The sequence below is a fragment of the Penicillium arizonense genome (genome assembly GCF_001773325.1).
Source record: "Penicillium arizonense strain CBS 141311 chromosome Unknown PENARI_contig001, whole genome shotgun sequence".
Taxonomy (NCBI): Eukaryota; Fungi; Ascomycota; class Eurotiomycetes; order Eurotiales; family Aspergillaceae; genus Penicillium; species Penicillium arizonense.
The window spans coordinates 1,240,357-1,265,663 of NW_019173278.1; the positions used below are offsets into that span (position 1 = coordinate 1,240,357).

The 25,307-nt window shown below is 48.8% G+C and overlaps 8 protein-coding genes across 8 annotated transcripts; 5 read left to right on the forward strand and 3 right to left on the reverse strand.

Moving 5' to 3' along the window:
* Positions 1–2,013: 2,013 nt before the first annotated feature.
* On the forward strand, positions 2,014–5,061 carry PENARI_c001G01933 (kinesin family protein; the record flags this gene model as incomplete). Its single annotated transcript, XM_022626265.1, has 2 exons — positions 2,014–2,213; positions 2,265–5,061. 2 exons carry the CDS (start codon positions 2,014–2,016, stop codon positions 5,059–5,061), a joined length of 2,997 nt encoding a protein of 998 aa, XP_022493908.1.
* A 631-nt stretch (positions 5,062–5,692) lies between these two features.
* Positions 5,693–6,382, forward strand: PENARI_c001G01121 (peptide-methionine-S-sulfoxide reductase; the record flags this gene model as incomplete). Its single annotated transcript, XM_022626208.1, has 3 exons — positions 5,693–5,864; positions 5,969–6,287; positions 6,349–6,382. 3 exons carry the CDS (start codon positions 5,693–5,695, stop codon positions 6,380–6,382), a joined length of 525 nt encoding a protein of 174 aa, XP_022493145.1.
* A 29-nt stretch (positions 6,383–6,411) lies between these two features.
* PENARI_c001G07826 (uncharacterized protein) lies at positions 6,412–6,729 on the reverse strand (the record flags this gene model as incomplete). Its single annotated transcript, XM_022626749.1, has 2 exons — positions 6,412–6,416; positions 6,627–6,729. 2 exons carry the CDS (start codon positions 6,727–6,729, stop codon positions 6,412–6,414), a joined length of 108 nt encoding a protein of 35 aa, XP_022494019.1.
* Positions 6,730–7,779: 1,050 nt separating this feature from the next.
* PENARI_c001G06896 (uncharacterized protein) lies at positions 7,780–8,474 on the forward strand (the record flags this gene model as incomplete). Its single annotated transcript, XM_022626675.1, has 2 exons — positions 7,780–8,239; positions 8,302–8,474. The coding sequence occupies 2 exons, from the start codon at positions 7,780–7,782 to the stop codon at positions 8,472–8,474; spliced, it is 633 nt and encodes a 210-aa protein (XP_022493421.1).
* A 1,098-nt stretch (positions 8,475–9,572) lies between these two features.
* Positions 9,573–12,408, forward strand: PENARI_c001G12267 (uncharacterized protein; the record flags this gene model as incomplete). Its single annotated transcript, XM_022627096.1, has 2 exons — positions 9,573–12,002; positions 12,064–12,408. 2 exons carry the CDS (start codon positions 9,573–9,575, stop codon positions 12,406–12,408), a joined length of 2,775 nt encoding a protein of 924 aa, XP_022493743.1.
* Positions 12,409–14,653: 2,245 nt separating this feature from the next.
* On the forward strand, positions 14,654–15,981 carry PENARI_c001G05545 (uncharacterized protein; the record flags this gene model as incomplete). The annotated part of the gene is made up of 3 exons (XM_022626570.1): positions 14,654–14,719; positions 14,780–14,896; positions 14,953–15,981. The coding sequence occupies 3 exons, from the start codon at positions 14,654–14,656 to the stop codon at positions 15,979–15,981; spliced, it is 1,212 nt and encodes a 403-aa protein (XP_022493264.1).
* A 2,373-nt stretch (positions 15,982–18,354) lies between these two features.
* On the reverse strand, positions 18,355–19,723 carry utr2 (putative cell wall glucanase (Utr2); the record flags this gene model as incomplete). The annotated part of the gene is made up of 2 exons (XM_022626299.1): positions 18,355–19,556; positions 19,609–19,723. The coding sequence occupies 2 exons, from the start codon at positions 19,721–19,723 to the stop codon at positions 18,355–18,357; spliced, it is 1,317 nt and encodes a 438-aa protein (XP_022493730.1).
* Positions 19,724–21,588: 1,865 nt separating this feature from the next.
* PENARI_c001G09463 (uncharacterized protein) lies at positions 21,589–24,603 on the reverse strand (the record flags this gene model as incomplete). The annotated part of the gene is made up of 13 exons (XM_022626875.1): positions 21,589–21,782; positions 21,845–21,931; positions 21,981–22,098; positions 22,148–22,329; positions 22,385–22,457; positions 22,509–23,115; positions 23,170–23,345; positions 23,437–23,719; positions 23,782–23,912; positions 23,980–24,138; positions 24,195–24,271; positions 24,321–24,377; positions 24,429–24,603. The coding sequence occupies 13 exons, from the start codon at positions 24,601–24,603 to the stop codon at positions 21,589–21,591; spliced, it is 2,319 nt and encodes a 772-aa protein (XP_022493414.1).
* Between the last annotated feature and the right edge of the window lie 704 nt (positions 24,604–25,307).

Below are 25,307 nucleotides of genomic sequence, written 5' to 3' on the forward strand. Positions count from 1 at the left end.
TGGTAGATGGAAAGTAACAGTAAACCGGCGTCCGATCTCGTCTTTTTATGCGGAAGAGTCCAAATTTGACTTGGATGTCTGTTTGGAAACGTGTGAAGGTCTTTCTTTCAACTCGTAGGCTTGTTCCGGGGATGTGTGGTCAGGTTTCTGGTCATCTGGTAATTCTATTGTTATTGATGTCTACCGGGACACCTATCTAAATGACAACGCCTTTGTTGCAAGATGATCTCTCTTTGTTTGCGTTTCTGGCTTCGCCGCCACAAAGGATCGCCCAGTCATCAAGTCATTGTTTTGCATTTCCACTCCTTTTTGTTACGACTTGTTTTGGTTTTTCAGTCAGGGTCTAGGGGATCAAGGACAGAGCGATTGTTGTATATTTACAGCTTCTTATTCTTTCGAAACTGATTTACTGGACTATCTTGTATCTTACTGTTGACTGGTTTGAAAACCGTCTTAGAGTTTACATTACTGTTTCCTTTCCTTTGTTTTGTGAACTTTTTTAGCGTCTACCTCTAGCCATGTCATTAGATATCATTTGAGTAATCAAGCTATTTATTCTGCGCCAACATATATAAGAACCTTACTTAACAATCGCCTAGCTTCTAGTCTTGGCTCCTACATCAGAGACGACATACAAAATGTGTTTACTATTCTTTACCAAATATATGGCCTGCAACTGCGTTCTTCCGGGGCGAGTCGAACAGTGCATCGAATACGGACAACCAATTTTCAGGCGAACTGCCTGTTCAGGACTAGCAACAGGTTTACTCAACGTCACCGGGGTTGAGCTACAGGAAACTCGACTTGAGAAGAAAGACGGACTTTGTCATAAGTGTTCGTTCAGGATGCGCGATGAGATGTGGATTCTTCTTAATAAATGGGATGAGGATTCCCTGCGAAAGGAGGTAGAGGCAAAAGAAATGGAAGCTTGAAAGATGGACACGTAAGATGCGTAAGAGGCATCGAAGAGAGGCATAAAAATGACGAGAGAGATTTGCCCTTCTCTGTGGACGTGGCAGCCGCGCAGCGGGACGTCAGAGCAGACAGTCATATCCGCCAAGCAGAGCGGTTGAGGATGGTCTGCGGAGATAACCCGCTAATTGACCTGGTATTGCAAACGAGGTTGACAGTGAAGCACAAGAGGATGATGCGCCGTCCCACCGTAAGTGCAAGCTGCGCTAGACGCAATAGCAGGCAGCCCAACGAGGAGAGACCATTGACGCGCTTAACCTACCCAACAAGTTTGACGCGAGCAAAGATGTGGTCTAAGCCATGGCAGATAGCCCGCAGAAGGAGGAGATAACCAGAGGACAGATAGGGGACGGTCATGGACATTAGGTCCGTCAGGAAGACAGCTGAATGTGATCATCTTTCTTGTTCTAGCTTCAGTCTACTATGTAGCCCTTATAGAAGAAGCCAAAAGAGAGAGGCCAAAATAGGACGAAAATAATACATGAAATAGCGTACTCTTAAGGCTTTCGTGTAGAAACCATCTAATACTTTATCAGTGGCACTGTATGACTTACATACTTCTATACATATTTATGCACAGAAAGTACCATTTCCTGCAAGGGCCTCTAGAGCTGCGATGACGGCTAATAAATAACCCCACAACTTGATCGACGTCTCATGTACTCGAAGATAAAGTATCCAGTGCGTGTATATAAACAGAGGTGTGCGTGGAGAGTACATGAAACACGCTAGTTACGTAGGCCGAGGAAGCCAAGTGCAGTGAAGCTGGTACTGCCACGCCATCTCAGCCAAACACGCCCCCCTGAAACAGTTGCTCGAGCAACGCAAAGACAACACACACATCAACAAATGAAATCGTTGCAAGGAGACTCTCGGAGAATACTGCATCCTATACCCCATACATCTTTAGGGATCTCCCTTTAGATCCACACATTCTTCTCGATATTCCTTATCGCAGCTTCCCCCGGCCTTTTGTAAGGTGTCAACTGCTCTGACGCGGCCCTCAACTTCGCGACTTGGGGGTTAAATACGACCTTCACCATGGCTGCCTCCGACGGCGCTTCCTCAATCAGCGTTGCAGTCCGAGTTCGTCCCTTTACGATTAGGGAGGCAGCACAAATCACCAGATCTGATGATGGGCCCCTGTTCCTCGGTGACGGGTCCCTGGCGGGTGCACCAGCACCAAAGCTTAACCAGAAGGGAATCCGCTCCATCGTGAAGGTCATCGACGACCGATGCTTGTGAGTATTGATCCTCATCTGGTATTGGGTTTAGTAAGTTGACTGGACTAGGGTATTTGACCCCCCAGAGGACAATCCTGTCCAGAAGTTCTCCAGGAGCGTGGTGCCCAATGGCAAGCGCGTCAAGGACCAAACATTCGCCTTCGATCGCATCTTCGACCAGAATGCTTCTCAGGGGGAGGTGTACGAGTCGACCACACGCAGCCTTCTCGACAACGTACTCGACGGATATAATGCGACGGTGTTTGCATACGGTGCAACGGGGTGTGGAAAGACCCATACAATCACTGGAACTGCCCAGCAGCCCGGTATCATCTTCCTCACCATGCAAGAGCTGTTTGAGCGAATTAACGAGCGTTCGAGCGAAAAGTCGACTGAAATTACCCTTTCCTACCTCGAAATCTACAACGAAACAATTCGCGACTTGCTTGTCCCCACTGGAAGCAGTGGTAAGGGAGGGTTGATGCTACGTGAAGACTCCCAGCAGTCAGTCTCCGTCGCTGGCCTGTCAAGCCACCACCCGCAAAGTGTGGAGCAAGTCATGGATATGATCATGCGAGGCAACGAGTGCCGTACCATGTCGCCCACCGAAGCGAATGCCACCTCATCCCGATCGCATGCCGTTCTCCAAATCAACATCGCCCAGAAAGATCGGAATGCCGATGTCAATGAACCCCACACGATGGCCACTCTCAGCATCATTGATTTGGCTGGAAGCGAGCGTGCTAGCGCCACAAAGAACAGAGGCGAGCGGTTGTTTGAGGGTGCCAACATCAACAAGTCTCTGTTGGCCCTGGGCAGCTGCATCAATGCCCTGTGCGATCCTCGGAAGCGCAACCACATTCCCTACCGAAACTCTAAGCTCACTCGTCTCCTTAAGTTTGCTCTTGGTGGAAACTGTAAGACTGTTATGATTGTCTGCGTCAGCCCTTCGAGTCAACACTTCGATGAGACACAGAATACTCTTCGATATGCCAACCGAGCAAAGAACATCCAGACCAAGGTCACTCGGAATGTCTTTAACGTCAATCGGCACGTCAAGGACTTCTTGGTCAAGATTGACGAGCAAATGAACATGATTAACGAGCTTAAAGCGCAGGCAAAAGACCACGAGAAGGTCGCTTTCGCGAAGTTCCGCAAGCAGAACGAAAAGAAAGATGCTGTTTTGCGTGAGGGCGTCGCCCGAATCCGTAATGCATATGAGCATACACTGCTCGAGCGGCAGGAAAAGACCAATAACATGCTAAAATTACGACAAATCAGCCGCAGAATCGGCATTCTATCATCTTGGATCGCAGCCTTTGACAATGTCTGCGCAACGCGCGAGGACCAGGAGGGATTGTCCAACTTGTATGCCGTTCGCAAGTCTGCGCAGGGTATCCTCGTTGAGCTGGAAGGCAGCAGACACCATTACAACCAGCGATTATCGAAGAGCAACTGGGATCGTGCAGTAAACTCAGCCGTTGAAAATGCCGCCAAGCAACTCCAGGAGTTTGATACTACCGACAACAGTGACTTTGCCAACCTGAACCGAGAAGCAGAGCTACTGAGGTCTAATGCAGAGCGCGAGGCATTGTCAGCCGTGGTGGAACAAGACAAAGCCGGGGAGGCCTCTGCTGTACAGCTTCTTTTGCAAGCACAGTTTGAGATTATGAGCTCGATCGAGGAGATCATGCAGCTAAATGCAAGCGAAGCCATCAAAAAGGGACGGACGATCCTTATGAAGATGATGGAGGATTGCACCAACACCGCATCAAACCTTGTCAAACCAGATGGAGGCATGCCCGGTATCCCGAACGTCAGCTCCGCCAGGCCAGCAAGTCCCACAAAGCCAAAGAAGAGATTCAGTTTGGTCAGCCTGCCGCCTATATCGAACGCCAACCCTCCAGTCACATTCGCCGCTGTTGCTCCAACGTCACCAACCAAAGCCTCTCCCCGTCGTCGCAAGGTTGCACCTGGCCGGAAGAGCGTCAGCTTCACGCCGAAGAAGACTCAGTCAAAGCCCGCGAAACGATCTGTCCGCTGGAAGGACGACGAGCAAGATGGTGCTCTGACTGAGTTCCAAAAGAGCCCTAAGAAGGTTGAGTCTGACTTTGTCGATGGACCTAGCTGGGGGGAGCCATCCTTGCCTCCTCGGTCAGGATCTCCTATTCCGCGGGATATCCCGAGAGTAGCTAGCCCGGCGCTCTCTGTATCTCCCGTCTCCGACGAGCCTGCTGAACCCGCTGAGCCGACATTGAACGTCCAAAAGAACAACAGCCGCTTCAAAGCAGGATTCCTGTCCAAGAGGGCTGGTAGCTCACCATTGGCGCCCCCGCCTTCATCCACTCTCCCTCTCACAGGCAGGGAGAACTCTCCACTCCGTGACATCGAGGGAAGCAGTTTCATGAACCGGAGCCCGATGGAGCGCCCATCCCGCATTGCAGTCCGCAGTCCCAGCGGAAACTTCTCAAGCGGCCCAGTTTCTGAAAATAGGGACGACTGGAAGTCGGATAAGGAAGATGCAATCAAGATCAACTCGGCCATGCGACGCATCTCAAGCAGTCATACCGGTGCCTCATCTGCCAACTTCCTACGAGTTCACCGACGCCGCAGCCCAACTTCGGATACCTATGGGGCTACCCTGGGTGAAAACAACATGTTCACCGCGTCACAAGCGCGGCGCATGGTCAAGAGCGAGAGAGAAGTCCACGCAAAGCCTCGTGTGTTGAGCCCTCACACTCTTCCCGTGATGAAGAATACCGGACGCCGCACTACGTTGGGGGATATTCGACCTCGGAATCTCAGCATCTCCAGCCGGGATGCCATTCGTCTTAGCGCAATGGCAGCGCCCCCTGTTGACCGCTAGTCGGACGCCTCCTACGGACTGTGGTAAATGATTGTCACTTATATTTCAAGCACAGCCTGGCGTGGCTTTTGGCCAAGTGGTGTTATTGGACCCTGGGATAGGCGTTTTGTTGGCGTAGCAGATACCACCTCTTTTTCTCTTGTACACTCGGAATCATAATAATTTCCCTTGTCATGTCTTTGATTACTTTGCTAGGAGTGTATAGCACCAAGCTCTATTTCACATACTTTTTTTTTTTTTTTGGGTGTATACTAAATATGTCTTTTGCCACATTCAGCCCTAATTGCATCAAATGCCGAATTCCCCGCGCTGCTTTGTCAGATTCCGAGATGACGCCACTGGGCGTTGGAGCTTTATAGCTTCATAGCTTCTTTTGTACTTTTCTCTTCTTCTCTACTGACTCCTCCAACTATACTCATATTCTCCCTTTAACCCGCAATTTGTCATAACTTGAGGGAATACACCCATCCATTGCCGACGACATCCCCACTTCTTATCGAGTACGTCCCCACCAGAATTTCTGCAGATGTCTTTTGCCGCACCGCTTGCCTCGACTTTCTTCTCACGCTTCTTCCGTCCTTTCTCAACTAGTCGGACAAGTTCCCTAGCTCCGGAATCCCAAACGCGCACAATGTCAGACACACAGACCGCGACCGTAGCAGCCGGCTGCTTCTGGGGCGTCGAGCACCTCTACCGCAAGAATTTTGGCAACGGCAAAGGCCTCCTTGACGCCAAGGTAGGCTACTGCGGCGGCGCAACTTCGTCACCTTCATACCGAGCTGTATGCTCTGGCAACACTGGTCGTGAGTAGTAATAAATACCCGCACCTCAGGAACAATCCGCCAGAGACCGGATAGAATCGCCGTCAGAGGAGCTGACTGTATATTTCCCCCTTTCCCCCCTGCAGACGCCGAAGCCCTCCAAATGACCTTTGATCCCTCGATCGTAACCTACCGCCAACTCCTCGAATTCTTCTATCGCATGCACGACCCCACGACAGAGAATCGGCAAGGTCCGGACGTCGGTACCCAGTACCGCAGTGCTATTTTCACACATGGAGAGGAGCAGCAAAAGATTGCTGAAAATATCTCCGAAAAGGTTAGCAAGGAGTGGTATAAGGCGCCTCTTTCCACTAAGATCCTGCCCGCGGGTCAGTGGTGGGATGCCGAGGAATATCACCAGCTCTATCTCCAGAATAACCCTGCTGGATATGAGTGCCCTGCGCAGTACGTGCTTGAATTTTCCCTTATTCTCTGTGTATGGGATTGCTGACTTTATGTTTTCTAGCTTTATTCGGACCTTCCCTCCTCTTTCGGATTGACTAGGTTCTAGGTTGTGATTGATTTTAGCCTAGTCTTTATAATGCATATGACAAGAGTCAATACAAATCTCTTTGGATTTATGGTACATATTTGCCGGTTTTGATTCCATATACTAGCCAACCTTGAGGTCACGACACGAGTGTTTGGCATTATCTAGAAGGATGGAGAGGCCTGCGCCTCGCATGTTTCAGCTAATTGTTCAGGCCTTACGACATCCCTCTTTCTTTTATTGGATAGCCTCACCCTCAGGGTAGCCTCGTAGTGCCACCTGAATGTTGGCGCGAGGAGCGGCCTGCATCACGATCGGATTGCCTTTAGCCTCTTCTTTAGCCTCTTCTTTGGACATTTTCGAGTGCCTTGTGTGCCTTGGATTATAGTTCTTCTAAAACGGTGGGTTAATCATACAGATTGTATAAAGGTGGGGGTGTGAACGACTTTTGGCCTATGGCTGTAGACAGTACGTCTCACATCATAACGAGCTTTGATACATTGACCCTTGAAGCTATGTACGAATCCCCGAGCTGACTGGCCTTTTGATATCATTTTAATCGTAATCACTGTCCATTAATTACCGAGTTGAACGCCATGCAAGAAATAACTAAATCCTCCCAGAAGCGCCATAAGCCACTCTAGACATAGTCCCCGACGCCTTTTTCTGAGCCATAGCAGTCTTCACTCTTCATCCTCGTCATCAAAGGTCGGGATAAGGACATCCCAGCCCGGGTCTTCATAATCAAGATCCATTTCGTCTTGGCCCTCATTTGGTTTGCGGAAGCGGAAGGCAACTGTATGTCCGTTCTCAAGACCAGCGGCCATCAAAGTGACTGCCTCCTTCTTGGATTTGCCCTTCTTTTTCTTTGTAGTTCCCTCCTCGTCTAGTTCTGGTGCATCTGCGTCGAGCCGTCGCCAGCCCTTCTCGAGATCGGCGCGGTCCATGGGCACACCAAATTCGATATCGAAGGAATCGTCGGGAATGGGATCGCCATTGATATCGGTCACTCCTCGTGAGTTCAAAGCTTCGAGCAGCTTTTCCTTTGCGGTGTCGAGCGATTCATGAGTTTGAAGCATAAGAAGGACGGTGGTTTTATGCTTCTTGAAGAAGAGGGTCGCCGCGCTCGAGTCGAGCTTGGATTTTGGTGGCTGATCGATAATTAGCCATTTTAGTTTGAGTGAATAGCTTCATCTAGCAATAGAGGAGATGCTCATACCATTGTGGAAATTGTAAAGGGTGCTGGTGGTGTGTGTCTGCGCAATCTTGCAGGGTGACGAAGGCGGAGAATCCGGCGGGACTCCGCGTTCCGCTCCGACTCGAGGTTTCGAGCTTTGCAGAGACCACTCACGCTTTCTCTCCACGCTTCTTATCGCTATCTGTGGCTCCCTCCTCACTTCATCCAACATGGAGGCCAGCCGCCCTCCCTCTGTCGAGTCCTCGCGCGCGAACTCCGTCCTCCTCAGAATCATTCACTGGGACAAGCTCTTTGAATGCGACAGCCCTCCGCGGTTAGGAATTGACGTCAGGAAGCGCATCCCCTATGCCACCATGTCTGCCTTTATGTCCGGTTCCATGCTAGGTTACTATCACGGCAGCAAAAAGGCCGGCTTCGTGTTTCGGGCGGAAAATGCGCATCGCTTCCCCACAACCTCGCCAGGGTGGTTCCAGTACCATAAATCGAAAAACTACATTAGTGTGGTGGGAGGTGTCAAGGATGGCGCGAAGATGGGATTGAAGCTTGGTGCTGGTGCACTCACATTCTGTTTGTTCGAGGAGACGGTGGATTATGCCCGACATGAAGAGAGAGACTTTTTGTCGACGGTCACCGCTGGCTTGTCATTCTCAGGCATCTACAGCTTGCTGGGTGAGTAACTGAATATTCGACTGTGTTATTGTGGGAAACAAGGTTAACATACTACTCTTCAGCTCGTCACGATGTCTACACCGCCGCCCGTACTGCAAAGCTTGGATTGAAACTGAGTCTGACCTATGGACTTTTGCAAGATGCCCTTGAGGCGCTCAAGGGAAACCGCCCTGCCTATATTGACTTCATGATGGGCAATCGTCGGTCCAAAATTGAGAAGGAAGGATCGATCTGATCTTACGTGGTCAATACGAATTGCTCCCAAGCTTATTCAATCTGCAGCTTCGCATCGCGACCAGCTTGCCCAACTCTTAACAGCAGAGAGCAGAGACTCCCCCCGAATACTGCCCTTCACTCCTCGGGCCACTGGTCACCGCCATCGCCACTCATTGCCAGCGACATGTCTGTTCCGTATGCCATCGCAGCCACTATACTCCCGATTCCGACGGCAAGAACCATATGCCCGAGTCGATCCAACCTGAATCAGTATACATGTACTCTGATCACCGAACCCCGTCTGAGAGATTCGGCCCGGTCACATATGTCGGGACCTCATTTGTATCGGTCGACATTTGAACTGTGGGGTCACCGACAGTCACGCTCATACTCGTATTCTGCTATGTATTATCTACAGTTTGATACCCAGTTGTCTCATTATAACCAAAAATTCACACATTCTTCCGAAAATTGACTACTACATTGTCACACGTGACCCACCGGATTCTGCAGGAAATGCGAGTCAGAGATCTTCAGAGAGATTGTGATGAAGATCTTAACGGAAACCTTAATGGAGAATTGGCACAATGCGTGATCTGTATATTAAAGTATATAAAAGTACAGTATATTTCAATCGAGAGCGAGTTTGACCGGATGTAGACCTATTCAGACGTATATTGGTACTTTCTTTGTCTGTAGAGCCGATCCCGCATGCAGGTTCAAAGAGAATTGACCGGTCACCCCCACCGAAAAAGTAGCGATAAAATATGAAATGTTTCCCCCAAAAACGCGAAGTCATTGAAAAGTGGAGGTTTCCATAGAGTTTCCGAAGGATCCCAGGTGATCGGTGGAGAACTTTGACGTCGCTGATTCAAACCCCCCACCTACCGAAGCTCTGACACTTCCTCTTTTCCTCACCTTTCCTACCCTGCAATGTCTGTTTCCTGGAGCTCGCCATACTAGCTCATTTCACCCCATTGGGCGTTGAAAATGCCAATGCGAAGTTCGACCACGCTGCTATCGTCGACGTCATCGCCTTATTGAGCTCACTAGCCCGGGCCGTAACGTCTGAACTATTCCTCCCACCTCTCCCTTCTCAATCGCGACTTCGATCAAAATGCGTCGCCATGGCAGGTCGAGTGGGGGGCCAACCAAGGCCGCCTCGCCCATGTCCGATACCGTCTCCCTCATACACTCGTTCGATTCGGTCCTGAACCCTAACCGTCCCGTCCGACCCTCGCCCTTGGCCTCCTCCCACATCAAAGCATTGCCGCTAGAGCTGGTAGATCGATTGCGCTCCTTCCCGCTGTTTCAGGCCACACCGGAATCCTTTTTGTTTGAGGTCGGACAGCACCTGCGCCCGCAGCTCCACGCGCCCAACGATTACATCTTGACGGAAGGCGATGAGGCCAAGGCAATATACTGGCTGGTGCGGGGCGCCGTCTCGGTCACATCCCGAGATGGTGAGAGTATATACGCCGAGCTCCAACCTGGTGCGTTCTTCGGCGAGATTGGCTTGCTCATGGACCGTCCTCGCACTGCAACCATTATCGCCCGGACTCGATGCATGCTGGTCGTGCTCACCAAGGAGGATTTTCGGAATATATTGCCCCGGTTTCCTGAGGTTGAACAGGCTATCCGGGAGGAGGCGCAGGAGCGCTTGATGATTTTGGAAAAGAAGAAGAAAGAAACATCTGCGCCTGCGATGGATCTGGAACCGCCGAGTCCCGCGCGGAGGGGATCAAAAAGACTGCGCGAAAGCTTCTCGAGGGATTTAGCCGTCGCTGAAGATGACGAGGATCTGAGTGCCAAGTCCGTGTACAAGAAGAGGAAGTCCCCGAGCCCCGGCCGCCGGGACGGCTCCAGTGCATTGGCAAACGGATTGGTGAATGTACGGCTCTTACTGAAAGAACTTCCCCTTTTTTCTGGCTTGCCAGCCGACATCCTTCATTTCCTCGGTCTCAATGCTCAACCGCGCTCCTTTCCTCCATTCACCGACATCATACGACAAGACTCGCAAGGCCGTGAACTCTACTTCATTGTTCGCGGCGAGGTAGAGGTCTTAACCGAAAAGACCGATCAGAAGCACACATCTAATAATAAACCGAACGGGATAGAACAACCAGGATTCGAGGTCAAAGCTCGATTAAAGCAGGGCCAATATTTCGGCGAAGTTGTCAGTCTAGCACTAGCACCACGACGGACCGCCACGGTCCGTTCCGTCACTTCAGTCGAATGTCTGATGCTCGGCGGAGACGTCCTTGCTGAATTTTGGGAGAAATGTCCCAGTGGCGTGCGAAAACAAGTGGAACAAACTGCCCAAGAAAGGCTTCAAGCTGCGGCCGATGGCGACGTCGTCATGTCGGATGAGACGGACGCCCAAACTTCTATGGGTGATCTCGCGCTTGAGGACAGGGTGAAAATTACTTCGTCTCGTCGACGCTCAATGCCCCTCTTGACACTCACTGAGACTGAGCTTGATGGTCCACATCAATCTTCGTCAGTCGAAGACCAAGATCAGGCAGTGTTGCGGCCATCTGATCCCGACCCTTATCTCAGCATGGGTCTTGATAAAGTGCGGCTTCGCAACCGACGCGGCTCAGTGGCTCCGCTGACCCCTGAAGAAGTCTCAGGCGAGCACCAGCGCTCGTCTCCTACCGAGCCACGCTCTGGTAGCTCTTCGACACTCGCTCTTCCAGAAACGGTCGGCCTCTCAAAACCTTATAAAGTCGGACGTCCCCGCAAGGACGGTTCCAACGGTATTCTTCCAGACAGTGTATGGCTGAATATCTTCCAATTCCTCGAACTCCACCACCTTCTCCGACTAAGAGCAGTGTCATCCCACTGGTCCGAGATCTTGACCAGATCTCCAGACGTTCTGCGCGATTTAGACCTTAGCGTCTACAACCGCAGGATCACCGATGACGTCCTCGTCAAAATCATCTGTCCCTTTGTCGGAACTCGAGCCCGTTCCGTCAACATCAACAACTGCTTCCATATCACTGATGAAGGTTTCACGGCCTTGTCTGCTACTTGCGCTCCGAACACCACTGTGTGGAAGATGAAGAGCGTATGGGATGTTACAGCATCTGCCATCCTCGACATGTGCAGCAAGGCTATACGCATCCAAGAGGTAGACCTGAGCAACTGTCGCAAGGTCGGGGATACACTCCTTGCACGAATTGTCGGATGGGTTGTACCTGCCGATCAAAAGCCTAGCGAAGGCAAATCGTCATCCATCAAACCCTCAATTCAGACGGCAGAATGCACAGTGTACGGCTGTCCGGAGTTGAAGAAACTCACGCTGTCTTACTGCAAACACGTCACTGATCGTTCCATGCATCACATTGCGTCTCATGCTGCTGGTCGGATTGAAGAGATGGACTTGACTCGTTGCACCACAATTACGGACCAAGGGTTCAAATACTGGGGAAGCGCCCAGTTCACCAACCTGCGGAAGCTCTGCTTGGCGGATTGCACATACCTGACAGACAACGCTATCGTGCACCTAACCAATGCGGCGAAGAACTTGGAGGAGCTTGATCTGGTAATATAAGCCTTTCCATATGAAATCAAAAAAGTTCAACTCAGATACTAACCGCAATCAGACTTTCTGCTGCGCATTATCAGATACAGCAACCGAGGTTCTTGCCCTACAATGCTCACAATTGAAGTATCTCAACATGGCATTCTGTGGATCTGCAATCTCCGACCCTTCCTTGAGAAGCATCGGTCTTCACCTCCTTTCACTCCGACACCTATCTGTGCGTGGATGTGTGCGAGTTACCGGAATAGGTGTCGAGGCTGTAGCGGAGGGCTGCCATCAACTCGAAATCTTCGACGTCAGCCAGTGCAAAAATCTCTCGTCTTGGATCGAGGATGGTGGTGCCGCCCGCTACCAACCGAAAATCAAATTCCAAACTGTTGCCAATAGCAAGATACCGCGTCGGTGAGCAGACAAGCTTAAACTTGAGAACGCGTCTTTCGTCAGATACCTCCGCCACAGTCGCCTTGTCTTCGAGCCGTTGTCCATGACTCAAATCGACGTCTGTGATAACCCTCACCTACCTTCGACATGCATTATACATTTACTGGCACATAATGTAGGCGGATTCGGATATCCTTCTCCATTCTCTGCTGATATCCCTTCTAGTTCTCTTCGGCCGCTGTGAACTATTTCGGCGTTCGGGCTATCTAGGACAGCTTATTTCACCTGTGGATATGGATTTCGTTCTTTTTTTTCTTGCGTCGGCTCCGGGTTCTTCAATTTGTATTTCTGGGGGTTTCGGGTCTCTATCTATTCCCGTGGGCAGGTTAAGCAAGCATGGCCGGAGTTCAAAGATTGATGGCATGTCTTTCATGTGGTTTGTTTCTTTTCTTGACTTGATACTCGTGGATGTTCTTTATCTTTGACATCTTTTTTTTACTACTCACGAGATAATGCTGGCACATCCATTTGATCCTGATTGGTCTTCTCGACTTGCTGTATTCTTTTTGCCTCGTGGATGAGTCTTGTAGGGTTGCATAGGAGAAATCTAAGGCAAGGTATTGTGTACAAAAAAACAGAAAGTGATAAGTCTGTCGGCAATTTCCTTTGCTTGTCTGCTTATTTCATTAACGATTACTGTCGTGGAAGAATCTCTGAAGCACAGGCTTGTATGCAACTAACAAACAGCAAATATTGGTGATACTGCTACCCCTATGCAATGCGCGTGCAGTTATGATGATATGGGCTATATGCTAATTGCCTTCTTTTGGCGTTATAAAGGGTTTAGCTGTGTCCATTTCTTTTCTCTTTCTTACAAAACCCAACAGCTCACCAAGAGAACGAAGGTGTGTATGAAGTTATGACCTAAGAGACTTAGTCTATCGCCAATAGCTCGGGGCGAATAGAGTGGTCTTCACTTTACTTCATGAATTTCTATACAATGAAGGTAGTGGAGTGGTACGAAAATGTCTATCTCTGGGCAACACTTTATGCTAACAATTTAGTTCAAGTATCATGCACATCTTAAATCTTCCACTCTTTTTGCACGTTCGATTTTCATATTTCGTTCATGGCTATCTCCGGGCCTACGTCATCTCTGACGTTATTATTAAGTCAACAAAGCTTCCGCCGAGTCAGGCTCCCGTGGCTCTCTCCCTAGGTACCTTTCGGCATCTATGTTATGTTGCATGATTCGCTGTGGCTATATTTACACACATTACATTCAATCCTACAGACTAATATGTCTACAACTCATTTCTATATCCTCGCTCACTACGGTGATCGCTGATCTAGATCACAATAGTGTCCGAACCCCGATGATCGATATTGGTTATATTCGCAGCCTTTCTATTCTTTTTATTTTGTCTATGTCAAAACAAAAGGATTCCGAGTATATCCTATGCTTCCTGGCTCTGGCATTCTATATATGGCCGGATGATGTTTATATCCTTCTCAGATTTCCTTTATCTTTTCTTCGGTTTCTCTTCGCTTCTTCTCTTCTTCGGCTTTACATACCCTTTACCACATATCATATCACTTATTGTTTCACCCACTTACTTTACTAGGATACTGAATTCTCTTCTTTATCCCCTGTTAAGTAATTTTTTTTCATTACTCTATGCTCTTTATCCTTGATACCTTAAGTCTGGTTTAATGAACGTTAAAGACTCTAAAACCAATCAATCCTAGCCATCCTTGGCAATATATAAGCTTATATCTTCTCCTATTGGCACTATTTTCTCTATATCCCTATCCTGTTGATGTCTCTATTCTATTTACATTTATATTCTATTTACATTTCTATCCTCGTTACATTTCCATCCTCATTACATCTCTATCCTCGTATATCTCTTCCCCTTGCCCGGTTCTTCCTTTCATCCCTTCTCTCGGAGCTAACTAAGCCTTTACAATGCTAACTGCAGATAGAAACTACTAACTCGCCAGGTCTTCCTTCGCTTTCACTTCCCCTTCTTACAACTACTTACTTTCGCAAACACCCCTCCTCTTTCACTAGTGGCATTTACGGCTTCCTGGCTCTCCCCTCCTTTTGTCCTGCTCCCCTCTTCGTCTCTTTGCTGCTACTTCTTCTATGACAAACATCCCTAGCTGCCTCCTTTGCTAAACACAGTTAGGTTGAGTTTTTCGCCATCCTCAATTGTCATCACCCCCAAGCTCCACATATTCATGGGTCGGACTCTGCAGCCGCAACAATGACTGAGCAGGCCGCATTCAAGCTGAACAGGGCCAGAGCCCTGGTTCGTGAAACCCAGCAGTGGGTAGGTTATAGCCCTACAATAGCAAACTTTTCTGCGTATAGTAACATGTCTGACAAACAGGCTGCCCGCGCGGGCAAAACGTTGCTCGCTGTCGACCTCTGTCAAATTGAGGGAAGGCTTGGTACGGCAATGGAACAATACCACGTCGTCCTCCCTCCCCGACAGTCCGCCGCACGGGTAAGTGATGCTTCATTCGCTGGTATAAGATATTAACGCAGATTGCTCTTTAATAGACACGGGCCGGTTCTCAGAATGGAAACGGTGCCCGCAAGCCCTGGTATGGACCACGGCAGTTTGAATCCCATGAAAGGCTCGCGGGTTCGCGCCCTTCTCAATCCGAAGGCAACAGGCACAACGCACCTCCTCTCCCGACCAAGAATGGCGGCTCACAGGCTTCCACTGTCTTCCCTATTCCTGGAGCCCCTACTGCCCCCAGATCTATGCTGCGGCCTGCTGCTACCAACCCCCCACATCAGGAATTGCTGATTGACTTCACTGAGGATGTTGCCGTTGTTGGTTTTGCCCAGACTGTGGAGAAGAACGAATCCCCGGACAATACGCCAGTCCCTATGCGCGTCTCGTTGCCTTTTCAGCCTGAGTCGGATGCATTGATCAGCTTTGACTCTGACAGTGATACCCACTCAGAGAGCAACATCAAATCAAAGAATTCCAAGGTACCCACCCTGTCTACCACTGCGCCCGTCTTCGCGCCGATGGCCATCTCTGGGGCTATCTCAGGTATCCTACTCTCCTTTGACGAGGATGTCGAGGTCGTGCCCGTTGCTTTGGCCTCTGTTATGGCCTTCTCGGACCAAGACCTCGACAGAGATCTTCAACCAGAGGATCAGGTTGTCGAGGCAGATCCTGCGGCTGCGACAAGCGTTACTACTATGGTCTTGAGCCAAAGCGCGAACGAGAACAAGATTTCCAAGCTGAAGGATCAAGAGATCGTTGCGGTGCCTCCTCAGTCAGTGAATACTTCCGGTGCCTCTGATACCATGGAAGTAGATTCGACTGGCATTTCCATGGACGCGGAGACCCCTGGAGCCGAGCCGGCTCTTCACTCTGATAATGATGGCCCCGATTCCCACAAGCACGCTCATTTGGTAGATGATGGAAGTGCTGTCCTGGTACCCGTGGATGTGACCCCCTTGGATGTCAGCCCCAAAGTGGTGGACGATCTTGATGACCGGACCATGTACTGTGTTCAAAAGCTCAGGATGCTACTTGAGAAGCACTTGGAGACTACCATCCGCGTATGATTCGCACACATGACCCTATCAGACGACGTGATCTTTGCGACATTTCTATTCTTTTGACTGCTGCAGCTATTGATCTTGAATTTTTTTTTTTTGTAAAAGCGAAAAAGTAACAAAAAAGGAAAGGCTGACAACATTGTTTCAGCAATGCGTTGTTTGTTGCGCTTGTTAGAAGGAACGGGAAAGACAGACACGCAGCATGGTTTTTGATTTTTTGTCCCTTGGGTTTGCGTCTTTGCTCTTTCTATTTTCTTTAGAAACAATAAAAAACCAATAAAACGCACACGCGCAAAGCTAGAGCAATATATGTTCTACTCCTATGAAACTCAAATGAATACTGCTACTTCCACTTTCCTCAGCAATAGAAACCAAAACTCAACTTGAGCCTTTAATACTAGGACGACTATATAACGGTTATAGCAATCGTTGAGAATAGCAATGAAACGGACTAATAAGGGGATCGGAAGTCTAATGTCTTAATGGGGAAGAATTCTTTCAGAAAATGGTACATGGGCGACGTTGATGTGCATTTCTTTGAGATTCTTCTTTTGCATCCTCACTATAGATATCTATACAGACTCTTTTTCATATTGTAGTACAGGCCATAAGTCCTCTCACACTCTACTCTTATATAATCTAGATGGTTAACCTGCGGCACTCGAAAATGGGTGAAAAAGAGGTGAAAAAGAGGTGAAAAAGAGGTGAAAAAAAGGTGAAAAAAAGGTGAAAAAAAGAGAGGCTAAAGTAGAGCGACACTAATGCATGAAACGGGTACACTTGCCTCGAGGTTTTCATGCAGAAACTGTCCATTACTCATAGCATTGTTTACACATCTATAACCCCTGTTGAATGTCCTCTACGCGAGACTTTTCTCATTTATTGTCTCATCATGACAACAAACTCTGCTCCAAAGTCTCTATTGTATCACGAGACTCACAGACAAGAAGATACTGGGCCAGGGCTTCATGTTCATTTCTAGCAGCCCATGATCGTGGTGTTTGACCAACCTATCTTTTGACCTGACATCAACCCTCCTAGTCTCTAGCAATAGCTGAACCACATCCTGATGTCCATTCTCCGTAGTAAACTACAGCGGTGTCCGACTATGTCTAGACTTTGAATCAATAGAATCACGAGACCATCATAAGAAGTTAATTGTGCTGATGGATACAACAGGGTTGCTGAAAAGGATAACACTTCGGAATTGCCCACTAACCGTGTTGAAGGTATTGATGATCGTATCCTGCGATGTCGGGCGAAACATCGTCTACTGGTTCTCGCCCGGAGATGTTGGACCGGACAGGCTAGGAGATGCCAACATGCAGAGTAACCTTAGCACACGCTAAAACTCGCTTCCCAGCCGTCATAATCCAACGTCCGTGAGCACCTAACTTATGGCTCGCCCGACATGTATCGGTTGCCAGCGAATTTAGTGGATGCCGAGGAGCCAAGACTGATATTAGCCCTAAGACTCAGTTGGCCCTACATCATAAAATTGGCTTGGTTCACGGTGCTCGGTTTACCATTCAAGCTACATTATTATTATCTAGATTCTGTCTAACACTTATTTAATCTAAAAAGAAAAAAGCTGCACGACCAGCATGATCAATTTCAGATCGGTCCAGCGCTGCGCTGAACACATTTAGCAATCGCCGGTTTTTAGTATCCACCTCATTTCCCTGGTGGCTCTAGCTAATTGTCACTGAAACATGCCAGACCTAGCACTCAAGACGTGGGTTCCCAGTAGTATGAGACAATTACAACGCAGGCATCACAGTGTCAGTGTCTATATTTATTTGATCTATTGAGACCATCTCCAATGGTAACGGACGCCGCCTTGGACCTAGTATCCAGATTTATTTTACTACCACGGCGAAATAATAGACAAATATAGTAAATTAAGTAGAGCCACCCATATATTGAACAGACCCCTCGAAAAGGATCCAAAATAGAACTATTTTTCCAGGCATGTGCAGATAATCCCAAATCATTACCATATTAGCGGTAGATCGCAGCAGAAAGAAATCAGAATGTTAGACCAGAAGCGGCCAGAAACGCCGAGCAGGTATATAGCATAAAAAATAATCTGGAGAGTGCAGTGTGCGTATGCGTATGCGTGCGCAATGGGACGTCGGACCATCACTAGATGAGAAAAGAAAAGAAGAGACACAAAAGGTACAAGATCCAAGAGTAATTCATTAGGTGATTTGTTCAAGGTTCAGTCAGAGACAGACACGAAGCGAAAGACGCAGAGCCAAAATGTACTTGATACGGGATGCGAGAGGCATTGCAAGAAGAAGTGAAGAAGCGAAGAAGAAAAAGATCCAGAAAGGAAAAGCCAAAGCCAAAAACCGGCGCTCAGTATGGACAATAAATTTACAGCGTCACCAGGCCGACAATAGCGACCAGGACGGCGAAGAGCGATCCACGGAGGACGTGCTCGCTCTGGCTGGCGGCACTGTTGCCCTTGGTGGCGTCTGTGCCCTGGGAGAAGCCGGAAGAGGTGGTAGTCTCGGAGCCGGAGGAGGTGGAAGTGCCAGTAGACGAGGAGTCCGCGCTCGAGCTCGAGTTGGAGTTGGACATACCGCCGGAGCCACCGTTGGAGGTAGGGATGCTGTTGGAAGCGGAGGAGGTGCCAGAAGTGCTGGAGTCTTTGGCACCGAGATCCATGTTGAGGCCAGTGGCGCCGAGGGAGCCGAGGACGGTGTCGTTGCCGGTGATAGCAACGTCACTCTCCATGGCGGCGGAGTTGGTGTAGAGGTAGGACTTGTCACCGGTCTTCTTGACGTCGGAGGGGGCGTCATAGCACTTCACGCTGACCTCGCCGACGGTGGCGTAGTCGTAGCCCTTGCTCTGGATGTCCTCGCTGTTCCAGTCGATGGCACCACCAGCCCAGTCGATTGTGCCCTGGGCGTTGCTGGCCTGGCCGGCGGGCCAGAGGGACATCTGGAGGCGGGAGGGAGTTTGGGGGAACTGGAACTGCTTGGAGGTCTCGTTGTAGGTGTCGGCCTTCTTCAGGGTGCGCTGAACGGAACCATCGACGATCCAGTCCACCTTCTCGGGGGTCCAGTCGATCTCGTAGGTGTGCCAATCGTTGAAGGTATCACCGCCATTCACGGAGATGTTACCGCTGTTGTGCCAGTCAAGAACACCCTGCCAGTAGTAGTTGGTCTGGACGTTAGTCAGGTCGGCACCGACCCACTCGTAGTCGATCTCGTCTTTGACATCGGACAGCAGAATGAAAGCAGTCACAACACCCTTGCCACGGCTGCTCTTGATCTTTCCGGAGATCTTACCGTACCAGATGTAGTGGTTGTTGGCGAACAGAGTACCGACGCTGTTCTTGGGCATGGTCATGATCAGGTTGCCACCCTCGGTCTTGGGCTTGCCGCTGTAAGTCCAATCGGCAGCGCTGGCATTACCGAGGTACTTGTCCTGGGAAACGGCGTTGTCGAGGTTCTCCCAGGTGTAGGTCTTCTCCTCACAAACGGGCATAGGCGCGCAGGAGTCGAGCGAGTAAGAGGCAAGAGGGTCGCATCCGCCGAGACAGTAGGCACCGGTGCCGCACTCGCCATATTCTGCATAAGTTAGCGACCAGTTTACGATTGCGAATTGACAAGAGTCACTCACGGGAGCAGCAGGGGTATTGCTCGTCGGTACACTGGCTGCTGGAGCTGCACTTCTGGGCAGCGAGGGCGGTGACCGACAGCGAAGCCAGGACCAGGGGTGTCAAAAAGCGAACCATGATTATTATGTACTGTTGGTATGTACAGCCGAAACGACAGAATTTACTCGAAGGATTTCAATCCAAGCCACAGGTGAAATGAGTGGACTGTGGAGCAAGGGGGGGGAGGCGGATAATAACAATTCAGATTATATAAACGAAAGACAGCAAGTGAAGAACAAATCTATCACTGCGAAAACGGTGGCGAGAAGAACGAAAGCAAAGAGATCTCGAAAACGGAGAGAGGGGGGAGACGTGGCTAATATAATTCAATAGAATGGGATGTGAACAACCAAGGAACAAAGCACACGCTAACCTGATTGGGCTCAACTCCGACCAAACAGGAAAGGTGGAAAAGGCAAAAGGGTCTTTTTTTGTGGGGAATTGGAGCGTATCGGGGTTTCCCGTCTGTGCTCTTCTTGTATTCTCCTGAAATCTAAATGTCCGTTACTATGCAATTAGGGTTCGCTATGGTATGGTGATGAGAGACGAGGTCGTCGTCATCCCCTAAATCTCGATATTAATATCTCGGTTTCTTAGTGTACAGTAGTCAAATTAGACCAAGACACCGTTAAGTGAGACATCAGGCATCTCCCCAGGTGTTTGTGGTGAGATAACGGAAATTGGTATGGTACGGTAAAGCCACTAGGGTCTGACCGCTGGGCACACCCTGAAAACACCTTCCCCCTTCGATCTTCATGGGGTTGACATTGATCGACATCGATGCATGTTCATGTTTTTTCACTTCTTAACTTAACTTATCTTACACGTTCCACTTTCCACCTTGCACTTTACATGTAGAATACTGTACGGACCAGCAACTAAGCCGGACTCCGTCCTTACTCCACAGGCGCTTGGGACCGAATCGCCACGCCAAGCTAAACTCTTCTGGTCAAGGGCTGACTGGGACAAAGAGAAAAGAGTCCCAATTTTCAATACTCATTTACCCGAGCACCCACAGGGTTAGACCTCCCACAAATAACAAGCTCCAAGACCATGCCACGCCTGCCAATCCCTGGGCGCCAAACTCCTCTAGTGACAATTCGGTCGCTTTAAGGACTCTCGGCACCGAACATCCGTATTCCTATTCTACATTGTGAACTTCGCCCCCCTGTATCTGCCCATCACGTGTGCTCAACCCTATCCTAGTATAGTCGCGGGCATTTGGGGCATCGTTCAGAGATCGACTCCAGTGCTCGTTCTCGTCTATAAGGGGTGGATAAGCGATAAGCATATCTGTCGCTTTCGGAGGGTTTACAGGCTTGCGTCAGAGGTATGTTTCTAGAAGGAATGTGGCGGTCCTGGATCTACAGATATACATCATCAGATCTTGTTTACTTTGATGTTTACGCCCAGGTCAGCCAAGGAATGTAAGGGGGCATTAGATTATTGGCTGCTTTCTTGATTTCATCACATTGGGCATTGTCTACAGACGTGGTCCGATTCCAAACAAGCAAGGCACGTTTTCTTCAATTGACTTGTCCACGGCTGATTACCTGTTCCGGATTAGTACTTCTATTTTTGGCTTGTCTCTTAGTGAATCAGTTTGCAAGGGACATCAAGTTCATTCAGAGTTGCATGCTTCGTTCGATTGCAACGATGGTCAAGCTGTGGAGTGAATACACCCATTGAGATTGCTCGGAAACTCGATAACACTCTCTTATAACCAGCAAAGAGTAGAAAGGTTGTCGCTGAGCTATCGTAGAAGTTTAGGTCAACAGCTTGGATGACACTTTCCCTTTCAATCATATTTTGTGAAAGTGATTTAGGCTAGAGAAGTGAAATCAAGTTTTCGTGTCTTTCAATTGCAGCTCGATTTCGTGTGGAGCTATCCCTACGTCCATTGCCCTCTAATATAGCCTAGCGAATATAAAAAGTGTTTTCGCTCAAAACTCTCCGGGTCCCTTTCCAAAGTATCCACCTTTGGGGACAGTCAACCAAGGCACGGATTTCGCATCGTCGGTATTAGATCCCACAGTGTTCCCCCACCAGTTGAACGCGATAGAATGATATCCAAGCGCGAAAAAGATAATGATGGTCGCAATAGCTGTTCCGGTATCCATGGCAGCTTGCAGTAAATCTACGTACACAACGGGTCAATTGTTTTTCTTCAAGGGATTGGCTTGGAAGTCAAGGACTCACAATTGTAGCGCTTCCACCAGTCAAAGGCGCGCTTGCGGATCAAGTAGTTGAAGATAAAGCCGACTATGAACCAAAGAGAGTATTGGGCTACTTGGTTAGAGTTTTCATATACACTGCAACGGTGTCGGGGACATACTGGTGTTGGCAGGTGGTATATTACCAGCCGCATTGAAGAAAATTGGCACATTGATGTAGCGGATCCAGCTGTTGGGGTAGCGGCGATACAGCAGATATACAATGCCAGTAACAATAGGCTAGATAGTCAGTAGGAGAAAACCAGATATGTGATTCTGAATAACTCACCCCGATGAGGAAGAAATATACAAGCCCGTTATACACCTGCCCGGACTGGAACATCCGTTGCGGACCAATGGTCCCCCAAATCAAGGACGCATTGTACATGACTTTGGCGCCGTTGCATGTGAAGCGTTGCTTGTTCTTTGGCTCGCACAGATCGGTGATGTGCCCCATCATCCAACGTAAGACTGTTGTTTCTTAGTTTTACATCCATAACATGGAACACCGAATAGACAGTCATACCTCCAGTCTGCGTTGCCGTCGCTAGAATACTAGCATAGATCTGGCCGAAGAATAAAACGCGCGGGGGAATTTTCTAGACGATAAGTATACGTCGACAAAGGAATGTAAGCAAGGTAGAACTCACCATATATTGCCCAAGTTTCAAGTCCTGCGCAAAGTCCATACCATGCTTGACAGCGTTATACCCATAGCACTTCACCATCAAATTGGCAATCGGCTTTCCAGGCCAAGCATACCCAGCAATCATCTCCGTGATGATATTGAGGAACACGCGCTGGTTGGTTGTACCCTGAAGAATCCCCTCAGGGACCATCAAGAGCACAGCCAACCCAACACAAACCACAATAAAGCCCCAGACTGGCAGCTCGGTGTCCCAAAACTTGGTTGTCAAAATGCCCAGCCCAATCGTTACAACTGTGAGAACACCATACCACCATTCCGGGACTTCTTTATAAGCACGCATCAAACGCCGGTGAATATCTTCACCACCGTGCTGCGAATTCTTGAGCCGAGCCCAGATCTCGGTGCCGTTGTATAGGTAGGTATGCACCACGATTGCCGTCACTGCAGCGAAGGATAGTCCATAGGTGAGAGAGTAAGACATGGAAATGTACATCGGGGAGTACTCCTTGTACTTGCTCTCGACGAAATTCGAACTTGCGTCGACGACGCGAGATACATTGTATGAACCACCCGTGTTGTCGAATGTGCCTGATGAAAGGAGTGGAAGGCTGTCTTGTCAGTACATGGTCATTCGCGCATCAAGCTAGGAACTAGGAACTTACTAGGCGCTATACCAAACATTCGAATAGTATAGAATCGGCGACAAAAAGAAGTAGAAGAGCACAACGACGGCGAAGGCATTGCAGGTGATATAAAACGGAGTGGTGAGTGGGAAGCCGGCATAGTTGATCTGTGTCCAATCGAGACTGATGGGTAGCAAGCCCAAGCCGGAATTCATCTGACTAGTCAGTTTCGTTGTAACACCATGCGAAGAAGGGGAAAGAAGAGAGGGAAAAAGAGAGGAAAGAAGAAAGAAAGCAAAAATTTACCCCAAATAGTGTGTTCACTTTCTGGTTATGAGGCACGATCCAAGTGATGAAAGCAAATGTACTAAGGCTCGTCCAGATGTAATCTGGAAACCAGAATGCAACAAATGCAAAGGCCGTGATGTAGGCAAAAAAGCGATACCGAGTGATTGTCCAACCATTGGCGGGTTTGCGGCTTTCAGGCTCGTGCAGTGCCCGGAAGAGAACAGTCGAGGATAGTGAAGTAGGCCAGACTAAGGCCGCAGGATATACAATCCACCGGCGAGCAAGGCCTGTCAGCCCGAATCTAAGATTGGTTAGCTACAGTACTCGATAATAAGGTTAACACGGTCTGTAAAATCCACATACCCTATCATTTGAGTTGTCAACAGGTATAAGAAAGAGAAACCAGCACCAAAGTCGCGGTTCCAGTATACAGGGCTAATGATCGCTACCAGGGCGCCTTGGGCATAGGCGGTGGTTGCGCTGATGTTAACACACTGCCGTCGGTGGTTAGATTTGATTCGGGCTAGTTTGCTTTTGCCAGTGGTGAAGATTTTGACCCACAATAACAATGAATGCGTGTTCCTTGATAGTGAATTTTCCTGGGTTGATGTCAAATGAAAAGACACCCAAAGGGACCCTCCATCTAGGAAGCTTTTCCCACGCTCGACCAATAGGGAAAACTAGAATTTGAGCCACGACGTAGCCAATTGAGAGAGAGGGCTAAAGAAAAGTCAATAAAAGTTGCTTGCACACTGCCGGCGGAAGAAGGAACATACATATCGAAGACCGAAGAACTGATTGACCCCGGAGAATAGTATCACAAAGATCGTCATTAATATCCAGGCCCGGACAGCTGTGATACTTGTTAAACTACGTCATCTCATGAATGGGGGAGAGCATACTGTTACAAGCGAGAGTAGGATCATCTTTGTTAGATACACAAGCCGCAACTTCTGGAACTGTGATGTATAAGCATAGGCTCCAACCATCTTGTATAGAATTGAACTTACACGGTGACTGATCCCCCTCTACACTCCATTTGAATGCTTCAACTGGCGTGAGCTCTGTTTTGTCCGATCGATACAAGAGGTCGCCTGGATCCAGGTGGGTGTTCTCTGCTTCCAGGTCCGAGGTGTGAGTCTCCGATACATCTGGGTCCTTGATGGGATTTTTGGAAACTGCCATGTCGCAAATTAGGTACAGATGCCAGATACGACTAATTCAGACAGGTTCCCAGGCAGGAAAAGATGGGCGAGGCCGCGTCCTGCCCATTTCTTTATATGGCCCAAGCCAAGTCTGTGCAAGAGTCACGATTGATCCACCTAATATGACAACATGCATCCCGCAGAGACTAACTCTGACGCGTTATAGTTTTAGTCCCGGGGATTTGGTACTAAGTAGTAGCGCTGGCCGAGGACTATCAAAGATGGCTATCGTATCCACTGGACCAGATAACAAATCGAACGTTTAGCTGCAGAGAGCGCTACAAGTTGTTTCATTACAATGGGTTCTCAGACGTACTTTTTACAGCATCGATTGCGCCATACAACTTGGAATTAAATCGGTGGAGTATCAATAAAACGCCATATAGCCCCAAAGAACGTACATCTGAAAAGTTGTTCGGTACCCCACATCGGACAAACCGAGATATTAAGCTTCACCAAGGCGAGTGGCTTATCTGCGCTACAAATCTGTAAATTGTTGTGTAGATCATTCCATGATATATATTGAGAGGAGTATCTTCGGGATAATCCCGGCATAAAAACAACAGATAAGTTTTAAAATCACCAATGACGTGCTAAGGTGGCTTTCTTACCTTATCTCTTTATGCATAAGTTTCTTTAGTTGAAAAAGCTAACTTATATCGGAATTGTATTTGCGCGTGTTTG